The sequence below is a fragment of the Sitophilus oryzae genome, unplaced genomic scaffold (assembly GCF_002938485.1).
Source record: "Sitophilus oryzae breed Bouriz unplaced genomic scaffold, Soryzae_2.0 scaffold_1869_pilon_pilon, whole genome shotgun sequence".
Lineage (NCBI taxonomy): Eukaryota > Metazoa > Arthropoda > Insecta > Coleoptera > Curculionidae > Sitophilus > Sitophilus oryzae.
The window spans coordinates 331,599-345,686 of NW_022146578.1; the positions used below are offsets into that span (position 1 = coordinate 331,599).

At 33.5% G+C, this 14,088-nt stretch overlaps 1 protein-coding gene across 1 annotated transcript in view; it reads left to right on the top strand.

Annotated features, from left to right (window-relative positions):
• Positions 1-14,088, top strand: part of LOC115883316 (vesicular glutamate transporter 2.1-like) — a 38,400-nt gene that overhangs the window by 19,784 nt on the left and 4,528 nt on the right. Inside the window, exons 10-15 of the mRNA XM_030901661.1 lie at positions 2,720-2,773; positions 6,444-6,627; positions 8,731-8,964; positions 9,216-9,390; positions 10,620-10,880; positions 13,123-13,399. Of these exons, the coding sequence (XP_030757521.1) occupies positions 2,720-2,773; positions 6,444-6,627; positions 8,731-8,964; positions 9,216-9,390; positions 10,620-10,880; positions 13,123-13,399 (1,185 nt within the window). The remainder of the gene's footprint in view (positions 1-2,719; positions 2,774-6,443; positions 6,628-8,730; positions 8,965-9,215; positions 9,391-10,619; positions 10,881-13,122; positions 13,400-14,088) is intronic.

Below are 14,088 nucleotides of genomic sequence, written 5' to 3' on the forward strand. Positions count from 1 at the left end.
CCCAATCCACTCAAACTTTTTTGAGTCACACTGTAGAATTTTCCTGAAATACATCCTAGTTGCACTTAAAGAAAATTTGCAAGTTTTTTTTATTCTACATACAGTGTGTCCACGGATTGACTCCCAAAGAGGGAAAACTTTTTTATTCGTGGGTTTATGAAAAAAAGTTATTCTTCATAAAAACTCCTGCTTGAGCTTAAACGACCAACAGGCATATTATTTTTACAAATGTATATACCGAGTGTTAAAAATTTTAAAAAATATGGAAAACACATTGTAAACAAACTTATGCCTAAAAAAACACTAAAAAGGCATTTAGACATTCATCTACATTTTACAGAAAGAGGTCGAGGCTTTTGCAAAATAATAATAGTAGTAGTGATGTCTTGCCTCCACCCATAAATGATTTTTATCCGGAAGAGATGCTGCATTACACTGGTGCATCTTAATTTCATTTTTTAGCTTAGGAAACCAGCAGACCCCATCCTCCTCCCACATGTGAGGTTAGATTTAAAAAAGTGGCTGCCCATTTTTTTAAGGAGAAAACAAAAACTAAAATATAGTTTCACAAATCCACAAATCACTGATACGCAAAGTGAGGTTACGTGGCGTACGTTGGAATTATATACGTCATAATACAATTGCCGGTCGTCCGGTTGACTTCGGTCGTGTGAGACGACTAATGTTGGAGACCCGGTCGGAATTGGTATATTGGTAGTTCATATTAAGTCGGACAGAGAAATCCGCCATTCTTAACACGTATCCGATTGTCAGCCATTTTAAAATCGTTTTTTGTTTTTAAAATTTATATTCACATTTCGATTTCTAGTAGAATAATATTGATAAGGTTGAGTTTGGGGGGAACCACAGTACAGTTTTATGATTAAACCAGCTAGAAAATTAAAAAAATATTTTGCGAGTAACTTTTTTATAGATATTTTTATTTCATAAATCTACCTAATTTTGAAGGCGCTCGTTGTTTTCCGGAGTATTTTAATCAAATATATCAAAAAAGTGACTTCCGTTGACAAAACTGATGTCTGGATTAATGATTCAGAATTATTATAATATGAAATTAGATAGGCACTTATAGTTATATTCGAGGAGTGATTATGAATCCATTTGTAATTATTTAATTTGGTTAGATTTTTATGTATTCTTGGTAGCGAATATGAAACCAAACGTAACGTAAGTGCTTAGCGACGAATTATAAGTAACTAAAATCCAACGTAATATGACGTTGGTAATTGGTAGAATTAGATTCCCTATTAGGTCAGATACCGACGTCAAGGCGACCCGAATCTGTATTCGCCATTTAGGTGCAAATAAGGGTCGTCAGGCGGTCGAACCGACGTTGGTACCCGACGTCGGGTTTATTGAACGCGACGTATACCCGACGTTAGTTAACGTCCAAATGCTACTTGGCTATTATTTTAAATTTTTCCAAACTGTTATTAAGAAGAAGGTGGATGTTGATTAAACCATATACCGTATGATCGAAAAAAATGGCGTCCAGTTGGCTGGGAAATGACGATCGATGACATTTCCCATATAAATTTTCATATAAAATGACAGAGATCTTCACTTCATAGCCATCGCTGACGCCGTTTTTTTCTTCGATCATATATGGTATTTTACTCATGCAAATTTCAAATTTATATAATAAAGCCCCATACTCATTATGCGTTAATTCGTTTGGAAATTCATCCATTGTATGTTATTTTCTTTTGATGGTTCGCCCAAAGGACTGAAATCGACGCATTGACGAACAGCCTCGACGAACCTCATCAGCGCATAGTTAGTATGGGACTTTACCGACTATAAAATAAATAAATAAAATAAATAACGCTTTATCTTTAAAAAATTAAGTCATTAAAATTACAAATAGAACATACATGGACAATTGCAGAACACAAAAAAAAGTACAAAAAAATTGTAAATGAATATAATTTTAAGAGTTATAAAATATTAAATACTCGACTTTTGACCAGTGTGTGAGATGATCAAAATTTTGATCAAAATCATATTAAAATCACATTAAAAAATTAACAAAATCATATTTATTTTTAAATTTTACAGTAAATTTAATTATCTACTCCACAACATTGATTGAAATTGAAAATTAAATTTTAATAATATGTTTAAAGATGATCATTACGATGCATAATCACACTTTGTAGTTGGATATAATTGTTTTTACAACTTTATGTTTACGTTCCTCTTCGAATTTAAATCTGATTGTTTTATTATTAACTAAATTATTGTATTAAAATCCGATATGGCGCGGAAAAATTCGGTTGTTACAATATAATTTACAAAGGTTTCTTTCAAACAATGATATGACATGTCATATATTTTTTATTGTATGCGTCTCCTCTAAAATTATTTAAACAATCCGTAAAATAAAATATCAAACAAAGTTAATCCGATCTATGAAAAGATGAAAACCGAGCATTTCGTAACCGCGATCAAAAATTTATTTAAATAGTTATCACTTTTCTAGTTTGTTATTTTAATTTTGCGATTTGGTGACTACGAATTCGAAAATGTTTAGTTTATTAAATCAACTACCTGTTCAGTTTTACGATTTCATTTACAGTCCTATAAGATTATCTTGACAAATAGATGTCGTTATGCTCTACTCGCATATCTACCTATTAAATTAGATATATGTTTTTCTGTGTTTGTCAAATAATATAATTTTGTAGTATTTGTGAAGCGTGCATACGATGACATTGTCCAGCTGTAATAACGGATTGGATATCGATTCAAGGTCTGTTATATTTTATTCACTTATTTTATAAACCGAAAAAAAATTATGTATTAACTTTATTAACATAATTCATTATGTACCTACATATACATATTATAGGATCTAATTAGTTAAACAACCTTATTGCTTAATATCACAGAATTTACAACACCGTACTATAGGTACAGTATTATTTTAACAAATGACTAGAATTTGGAATATTATTTTTTTAAATCACAATTAAAATAAATCTTATAATATAGTTAAATCATATATTATAATAAAATTTTACAGCATTAATTATAAATATCAGGCATGAAATATCACTAATATTAATATATTTCAGTTATTTTAGGTGTCAATATTTTTTGTAGTCATGGTAATTACCATTTTAAAAAAGTAGCAATTTATTGTGGTAAGAAAAATTTATTATTCGACGAATTGCTTTTAAAATTATTTATCGGTATGTATTTTTTAAAATGATTTTGCTTTAGACAGGTTTTTAGACATACATATATATAATTACACAACTTGGGTATTCGTTTATAGTAGTATCTGCAAGAACGTCCAACTTACTGGACAAGAGTAATTTTTTTTCTAATAATCTGAATTAAGTTTTAAAACAGATTGGAAAAGCCGCATTTAAAATTAAAATTAAAGGTCGTAAAATATGATTGTTTACTATCAGTGCCTCCGCTAAGTCGATCAGCAACTTCCTTGTGTCTTCGTTATGGATAAAGCATGAATTTGAATTTTTAGTGATAAGTACATACTATGCTGGCTATATTGCTAATACACCTAATAATCGCTGGCATCTACATAACGCTGGCTATATTGCCAATACACCTAATAATTTTACCATATACATATATAACGTATTATATCTAGTCAATTTCTTTAATTTTATCACTAACACACACTGATCATCGAAATTCATAGGTAGGTACATATTACAGTTGGGAGTTGGAACATTTGGTGTTACAACAGAAAAATTAAACACTAATTCACCACAATACTCCAAAAAAGTCTTGTATTTTAGTGTATCTGCTGATGGTGCTAACATGATCAGCATCAGGTAGCATCATCAGCAGCAGCGAAACGAGCGTCCAGTGCAAAAGTAGTGTTGTATTGTGGTGAATTAGTGTTTTATTTTGAAGCCTCACAAAAGAGAATAGTAGAATTTTGAATTTTCATTAGAATTTGACCCATAATTAGTTAAGAAATTTCCAAATTTCAATATTAATTAAATGAAAAATGAGGCACTTTTTTCACTATACAAGGTAGAGAACTTCATGTAAAACCAAGTCACTTCTTTTAGTTTCCAGGAACACGTCTATGAGTTTTCTTTTGCAAAAAAATGTTGAAATCGAGCATATTCTTTTATATTTCTCTGGGTATTTAAATTGATATAAATTTTCCCAAAGTATAATTTCTTAATCTCTGATATTATATTGTTACTGCTTTACTCTATGGTTACGGCATTAAAAGGGATGCAAATACAGAAAAAATCCGGTGGCTCTCAAAATGACTTAAAAATAAATCAATTTTATGAAAAAGGGTAAAGAGAAAAAAATATATTTCTTTTATCGAAATCTACCAGCTCTGAAAATATTTGCACAGTTTTTGGTTTTGGACAGTTCTCCTCGTCTTCCTTTTGTTCAGGAAATGCGTGATGGTGGCGGCGGCGGCGGCGGCGCGTGGTTTATGCATTTATGCTAATATTCGGCTACTTCGGCAAGTAATTAACCGTGTAAAGACTGTAAAGTTATTGTTTTGGTTTTCTGATTTTAATTGGCTATGTAGTAGAAGGATAGTACGTAGTATTGTTTTACAAAAATTATTTTGTTGGTCGTGTTTACAATATTCTAATAAACATGGCATTTGGAATAAAGAAGGGTCGCTTTCACTGATTTCGTTAATATAACAAGATCTTTGCATAAACACGGGGATTCTGCAGAACATTTAAAATATTTTAAAAAATGTTGACAAAATGGTGAATGCGCTAAAAAAATTTGGCGCAATTTGAAAAAATTAACTCTTCACCTAATTTTTTACCCACGAGCCGCCACTGGGTCCATGTTAGGAGTTACACTTTCTTATACCCAATCATACCATACGAAATCGAACAGGAGTAAGAGAGAGAATCTGTCTTATATCTTAAATGGAATTGGGCAGGATATGTGGCTAGGATAACAGATGGACGGTGGACAAAGAGACTTGTGGAATGGAGACAAGGCTACGAGGACACGAGGCCTATAGAAGCAGAGGACGACCTCCTAGTCGATCGACAGATAATATTAAGAGAGTGGCTGTAAACTGGATTCAAGTGGCACAAAATGGACAGAAATGGCTAGAGTTAATAAAAGCTTTTGTTCAACAGTGGACGGAATAAACTAAATGATGATGAAAGTAATGTACAACGAACTAGTAAACAGAAAAGACATTTTAATAAATAACATAATACTGGAAATAATAGAAGAATATATATATTTGGGATAACTAATACACAGCTCATGATCTCTACTACCATAAATCGATAGCAGAATTAAGTTAGCAAGGAGTACTTATGGAAGAAACTCGAACATATTCAAATCTAGAATTGTTACTTTAGCTAAAGTAGAAAACTTTCGACCAATGTGTACTACCAGTCATGATTTATGCATGCGAAACGTGGACACTTAAAGGGACATTATAAGGAAACTGCAGGTCTCACACCGCTCAGTGGAACGAAATATGCTGGGAATAACTAAGAAAGACCGTACAAAAATAGAGTAAATACGACAAAAGACCAAGGTAATAGAGATCCACAGAATCAAATCCATCAAGTGGCAATAGGTAGGATACTTGGCAAGAAGGACCGAAAACAGATGGACCAGAAAAAATACAGCAAGGTACCCAGGAAGAATTAAGAGACCTAGAAGAAGACCAAACCTGAGATGGGACCATGCTATTAGGAAATTCGCAGGGATAACTTGGGCCCACATAGCCAACAGTAGGCAACAATGGGCCCAACTACAAAGAGAGTATGTTAGGGGAGACTACACCATAATTGGAAATGGTTGAATAAGCTGAAAATGATGATAACAATGATGACATGATTTTCACAACTTATTGTAGTGGAAGAACTGCTAACTGCGACTATTTTTATACATTTTATATTTCTGATTAGATATAATTTACACTAGCATATTCTGCTAGATTGAATCTGTTTCATACATAATTTACATAGCTTTAAATAAACAAAATACATATTAAAAAATCTTATCAATTCACATTGCCATTAATATGCAATATAATATAATAACTGCAAATATTTGACTTGCAAAATATTTGCGCAAAATTAGTATTAACTTAAATAACAGAATAAACATTATAAAGGCAACTATACATTAAAAAAATATTAAAGGATTCAATAAAAATTACATTTCTCAAGATAAACCTCTTGAGATGTCAATCATACGTCAATCATATTTCCTTTGTTAGGGAATTGTGTATAGGAGTAAAAAAAACAAAATATTTTTATGTGTCCGGAAATTCTAAATTCAATGTTTTATTCTACATAAAATAAATCATTTTATGAATATCCTCTAATGAGTTAACTCTCTGTGTTGTTGTTAAACACAGTACCCTCACAATCATAGAGTACAATCTAGAATCTGTTTCTCTTTCATTCTTCTAATTATATTTTCAGAGTGAAGAAGCAGGAAAATCTGTCATGGTGGGAGATGTGGAAAACACGAAGATATTTCGTGGCTATTATGGGATTCTGTGGTTTCTTCAACGTGTATATTTTAAGAGTAAATTTAAGTATAGCAGTTGTAGCAATGACCGCAGATAGGTATATTATAGCGGAAAATGGTACATCTATAAACATTGTAAGTTTTAGAGATTTGGTATCAAATATCATAATTAATTTAGGTTTTAACTTATTATGATCTTTATCTAGATAATCAATTATTCAAGTATATTATTTCTATTTATAGTAACCCAATTTTTAAAACAACTTAAAAATATGAATACGGTACTACATTTTAATTTAGATAATATCACCACACATAGTGAGATAATATCACCACATATCATACATTGGATAGTATCACTATAAAATATACCGCACGGTTATCTAAATATGTAATTATAAAATTTCGTTTACCAGTTTCAAAACAATAATATTGGAGATATTTTCTGTTAATATAAGAAAAATATTATAATAAATGTATAAAATAAAATTTAGTGAGATATTGGTCCTTTACCACCAAGTAAAGTAACATCCATACTTATACTCAATAATGTAAATCCTTTTTCTATATGAATATGCTTTTTTTTTGCTATTTTTTTCAAAAACTAGTATGATAATTTCTGTATATCTTGAATATATCTCAGATAACTAACCAAGGAGATATACAGGGTGTCCAAGGCTGAGCGTGCATTAGAAATTTCTAGAGAACTTTAAAACACCCTGTGTAATAATTTCGTGAGCAAATTTTCTTAAAACATTATTTTGTTTTTTGGCGCATGTCAATACACGCCTTGGTTAATTTTTAAGAACGAAACAAAGTTGCCATCAACAATTTGCAATGTTTTTAATTGTCATTACTTGTTGATGTTATTTTCCAATATGAAGACATAGCTTTTGTAACTATTGTCGTAATGTCATATTGACAATTTCTTCTTGTATACCTCCTTTTGAATATGGTTTTGAGTATCGAAGATTGTGCAAAGGCCGTTGTTCTTGTTGAAGATGGGCGAAATTATGAATATGTGGCTAGAGTGCTACACACTAATCGCTCTACGATAAAAAGGGTCGTGGAACGTTTTAGACGAACTGGCAGAAATAAGCGTAAAGCGGGTAGTGGTAGAAAGCGAAAAACTACCGCTCTTGACGATAGATATCTGAGAATAAACGCTTTGCGGGACCGTCACAGAACTGCAGGACAAACCAGAAATAGGCTCCAGGAAGTTCGAGGAAAAAATGTAAGTGTATTTACAGTTTGTCAAAGATTATACGAAGGTGGTTTACACAGTTGCAGACTCGCAACTGGGCCTAAATTGCTTCCCCGTCACCGAGTGGCTAGACTGCAGTTTGTCAGAGAACATTTACATTGGAATTTGGGACACTGGAGCAATATTCTTTTTACAGATGAGTCGAGGTACTGCTTGAACTCATCAGATGGGACAGAACGAGAGTGGCGACGAACTGGAGAGAGGTTTTCGGAGTGCACTTTCAGCCCACGCCTTAGCCATTGAGAAGGTTCGGTGATGGTGTGGGCTGGAATATCACGAGAGGCTCACACTGAATTGGTGTTTATTGATGGTACGTTGACTGCACATCGATATATTGATGAGGTATTAGCAAATCACGTAGTACCCTTTTCTCAATATATCGGGAATAATTTTAAACGTATGCAAGATAATGCGCGGCCGCATTCTGCGATGTGTGTCACTCAATACCTTGAAGAAGTTGGTATAAATAAAATTAGCTGGCCAGCGTGTTCACCAGATTTGAGCCCTATAGAACCCGTTTGGGACTTGTTTGGCAGGAGGGTTAGAAGTCGCGAAGTAGCACCAGCTTCAATTAATGAACTGCGCTTGGTTCTTGAAGCAGAATGGCAAAACATAACGCAAAATGAGATTTGCATCCTTATTGACAGCATGGACCGACGTCTACAGACCGTTATAACAGACAGGGGAGGAAATATAAAGTATTAGTTTTTTTAGAGTTTTTTCCCTGATTTTATACTTAGTTATTACTGTTATGTTTTTTTTAATCGTTAGTTCTGTTATTGTTAAAATGTTTATTAAAACCAAAATTGTTTCGTTATTCTTTAACGTTTTTTTAATTTTCAATGTCGAGTTCTAATATGACATTACGAAAATAGTTACCAAAGCTACCTCGTTATATAAAAAAGCATCAAAGAGTAATGATAATCGCAAAAAATTGCTGAATGCCATATCTACGAGAATGTCATATCTTATAGGGTCCGGAATACAACTGGAGCAATCAACTTCAAGGGTACATTCTCAGCTCTTTTTTCTATGGATACATTGCCACACAATTTGCTGGAGGATATTTTGCTGTTAAATTTGGCGGAAAAGCTCTATTTGGTCTAGGCATAGCCGTTACATCTTTACTTACCATTGTCACACCATTCTTAATCTATACAAATGTGTACCTCTTGATAACCGTAAGAGTCATAGAAGGGCTATTTGAGGTAACAGTAAAATAACTTTTCATATACCGATTTCCTGCAAAACAAAACACTAATTTACCACCTTACACCCCAAACTCATGTTTTCATTATCTGCTGATGGTGCTAACATGGTTAACGAAAATGCGAAGTGTAAAAAGCATGCGTGTGCGAAAGTGTTTAGGTGTATTGTTATGAATAAGTGTTTTATTTTGCTGTTGCAACAGCAAAGGTTCCAACCCTTAACTGTAATACTGATTTCCTCTTTTATATAGGGAGTAACTTATCCTTGCATGCATGCGGTTTGGTCTAAATGGGCACCACCTTTAGAACGTTCCAGATTAGCTACTTTCACTTTTTCTGGATGTTTTGTTGGAACGGTTGTCGCCATGCCGTCATGTGCTTATTTGGCTGATGCTTTAGGATGGGAGAGTGTTTTTTATATTTGTGGTAAGTGTTATTCTACATAACAAATAGTGTTCATATCTGTTAAAAATAATCGCGGGATTTCAAATATTATAATAATTAGTTAGAGACTACATGCAACTCTTTTACAAAGGGGAAGTTTATTAACTACGTAAAGGATTAATATAATATAATTATACGGGAAACCTGGGAGCAGCAACACCGGCGCGACGCGACGCCGGCATATGAATACATTGAACAGGTTGCAACATATACATCTTAGACAACTGTTAAGAATCAAATGGTACCACCATGACTCAAACGTATCAGTCCTTAAAAAAGCAAGCTGCGAGAGCGCTGAAGTCATTATTCCTAAATTCCGCTTAACATGGGCTGGTCATGTATGCAGGATGCAAGGAAACCGCCTACCGAAATCTCTGCTTTACAGTGAACTTGTAGACGGTAAGAGGAAAGCGGGTGGACAACTCAAAAGGTAAAAGGATATTTTACACGAAAACTTAAAGTGGCTAAGTATGCGGAATAAGTGGGAGGAAGCATCGCACAATGAATGCAATGGAGAAGAACTCTAAACGCTGAACGCAACGGAGAAGAACTCTAAACTCACTTAACAACGACAACCAAAAAGTAAATAGGGAACAAAGTAATGAGATTTTTGAATGTCTGGAGTACAGAATAAGAGAGTCAGTCACGAATCAGTCACAGAAATTCAATCAATTTCAGTCACAGAAAAAACTCATGAAAGAAAACGCCTTGCCTGACAAAAAAAATGTGAAAAAATCATATTAATTTAAAGTCAATTTAATTCAAAGTAATCTGACACAATTCTTCTATATATTAAAATCCACGAATAGATTAAAGTTATTTAGTATTGATTTGTCGAAAATTCCCCGATTCTTTATTTGTTTAAAAATTAGGCGCGTAGTTTTAATTTCACAAGACGTACTACTGAATCTCTGTGCGCAAGTATATAACTGCTTAAGAGACGCTCAGATCTAGTGAGATAGTTACCCTAGCTATATTAACTGCTTCTAATTATCTTTGAAATAGACAGTTCTCTTTTTTAATTTTTATTAATCTCCTTTGATTAACGTTTGATTATTTTGTTGAACAAGTGCATGTCCCATGCAACCATTTATATTGTAGTTCAACAAAGAGACCCACCTATTGACTTCCACTAGAGACCTGTTTATTATCGGTCCTTAGTAGGAGACCTATTCAACAGGAAACATGAAAACATCTGTTTGTCATTTTAGGTGCTTCTGGTTTACTATGGTATGCCACATGGTTTTTCTTCGTTTCCGGAACACCTCAAGAAGATCCAAAAATAAGCCAAGAAGAACTGACGTATATCGAGAATTCTTTTAAGGAAGCTTCCTCAAAACAAACATACACTAAAGTTGTCCCCTGGAAAGAAATATTTACATCGTTTCCAGTATGGGCTTGTATAATTTCTCATTTTGGTGAAAACTGGGGATTTTACACGTTGCTCACGCAATTACCGAAATATCTCAAAGGTTAGTATGTGATTTGCTCAGATGTTAATATTTGTTTATAATATATGTAGTATTATTTCCAAAAACTTGCCGAGATTCTTAGAATACACTTCTGTGGGAAACCTGCACATTATCACCCAGTTATAACTAAAATCAAACTGCGCGGATGGTGGAACATCTGGTGAAATTGAGATTTGGAAATGCGTTAGCCAGGGGTGTGTATTATTCCTACTCCTTTTCAAAGTGTTATTCAGGCCCTAGACACTCAATAGCTATTTTATAGAATTATAAATTTAGTTTCTTCCGCATCGCCAGACGGCGCCAAAGACATTAAAATACCGGTTTCTAATTTATATATTATGAAGATGACATGACAGCCTAGGTCTAGTTTTGGCCTAATTGACAGAATGTTGGTGATCCGCCAAGCTATTTTTAAATTATTACTTAAATAATTATTAATTCAGATATTTCTGATTTGTCGGAAAAGTTCGTTGATTTGTGTTTTTATTAGTTTATGCATTTTGCTATTTTTATAGCCGATCATAATTTTCGTGTTAGAATGGCTCAAGTCATATCTTGGCAACAGAAGGCAGCTTGTGAGGATTAATAAGTATATGTCTTCTTGTAAGCCTATATAATGTGGTGTCCCTCAGGGTTCAGTACTTTTTGTTCAGTTACCTATTTTGTTTCTGGTGTTTATCAACGACATTGCAAGCGGTTAAATCTGTCTCTTCGCGGACGATACTAGTTTCACTTGGAGCGGCCCATATATTGCGGCACTATATGATACTATATCCAGTGACTTACGCACCATTAAATCTTGGAGCGATTCTAATCTTCTATGCCTCAACCTATCAAAAACTAAAGTTTTGTCATATAAAAGTACTATACAACCTTTTGTACTTAATAACACCACTATTGACGTCGTAGCCTCTTTGAAATTCTGAGGACTTGTTGTAGACAACTCGTTAAAATGGGACTTTCATATCGAAGCTCTATCAAAGAAACTAAGCGCTGCCTGTTTTGCGCTAAGATCAGTTTCTAAGGAGTTTAACTTATCAACGTCTATAATAGCCTATTATGCCCTTTTTGAGTCACATCTTCGTTATGCCCTTCCATTCTGGGGTACTTGCTGCGCAACAAAATTTGATCGTATTTTCAAACTTCAAAAGAGAGCAGTTCGATATTTATTGGGAGTGAACAGTAGAACTCACTGCCAAAATTTCTTTAAAAATTTGAAAATACTGACTCTTCCTTCTTTATTCATTTTTGAATCCATTTGCTTAATCCGCAAGCACATATCTGCTATTCCCGAAAGGCCATCTCATAACTATCCATCGATCTTTATCTGCCAACCCCGAGTTCAGAACTAGTTAAAGGTTCAATACTGTACAATGCCAAAAAAATTTACAATCATCTGCCTTTGAATATCAAGTCGCTTTTCTTCTTTCCCGCATTTCGCAAAGCTCTAAAATCATACTTACTGGAGAGAGCCCTATATGCGGTAAACGACTTTTTTGTTGATGCTTAATTATGAACAATTTTGAATTTTAAAATTTTGATCATCTCACACACTGGTCAAAGGTCAAGTATTTAATATTTTATAACATAATTATTTATAAAATAATTTTTTTAAATTTTTTTGAATTGTATTATTTGTATTGTGTATTTTTTGTTGTTTGTATTTTTTTGTGATTTTGTTGATTTGTGAGTGCTTTGTCGATGAAGCTGTTTTGGCTTTTTGTACAATAAAGCGTTGTTTGTTTTTGTTTTGTTTGTTTGATATCAAAAGAAAAAATGTTAGTGGCGCACATGTTTTTTTTTGAGAAATATTCCAGTGATAACCCATATGCACGTCCCTGATTAATTTATCGAAACTTTTTTAGCATTAAATGTAGTACTTATAGTAACTTTTACCCTCAAAATTTTATTCGAATCTCTAAAAGTTCTTGGAAGAAAATTATAATAAATCGAAAGATTATTATGACTTTAACATCCTGTAGCTACGAAATAAAGCCGAATCGGACCTATATGTTGATATGAAAAATAAATCTTATTTCTACGCAAGAAATCTCTCTTTGGTGTAATTCCCTGGCCACGACACTCCAGCCACGGGTAAGAAGGGATTCTCCCTGGCACCTAACTAGAGCTTCCCCATAAACGACAATAAATTATTAATATTTTTTTTTTCTTGGACTAGAAATTTTCTCACCTAGTACAGATATTTTTATAGTTAAATAGGTTTTTCAATTTTTATTTACAGATATCTACAGCTACGATTTAGGTCAATCCGGTTTTCTATCTGCTCTACCATACTTAGTGATGGCCATTATAATTCAGTTTTCTGGACAATGGGCAGATTGGTTTCTTGTCAAAGGTATTTTGAGTACCACGCAGGTTAGGAAAATATTTAACTGTTCCGGATTTATTGCCCAAACTATATTTATGTTAACTTCCGCTTTTTGGTCGGACAGAATTGGATCTGTATTTTGCCTCACCATGGCTGTTGGATTAGGAGCGTTTGCGTGGGCTGGGTTCAGGTAAGTCAAGTAAAATGACATAAAAAAATTAGTGATGGGATAACTCGAGCGAAAATTCGAGGGGCGACGAACGCAAGCGATACTAGAATGAAATAAATTCAAATCCGATTTTAATGTGACATACTCGATAAAAAGCCGAGCGAATTTTCTATATACATTGCAGGTAGCAAATTTATACGACGCCGTATGTGTATTTATCCGTTGCGTATCTGAGGGACAAAATTTTACGACCTACATCAACAATGCTTTGAAATAAACTAATACTAAATCAAGCGATCAAGCGAATCGCTCGCCGCTTGCTACTTGCCATTCTTCACTGCGCACGCAACTTACTACTTGGCACTTGGCGTTAACGAGTACTTACAACAAGCGACGGGTGAAAAGCCATATTTTTAAATACGAGTGATATTTCGTTCGAGCGATCACTCGGTTATTGCAATCGCTTGAAACTCGAGTACTCGATTATTGAAATTAATCGGGTTTTCCCATCACTAAAAAAAAATAGCTTTAAAATGTTTAAATCTTAATGAAAGTCGGAGATTTCACAAACGGAATGCACTTTCTGTATGTTAATTACCTAAAATTGAGTTATACGTTGATTGAAAGAATTAAGAAGATACGCTATGTGCGAATTCGTGACAAAAAAGGCCTATATGATTTCTCCTTACGTCTCAAGTGCTGTACGGTGG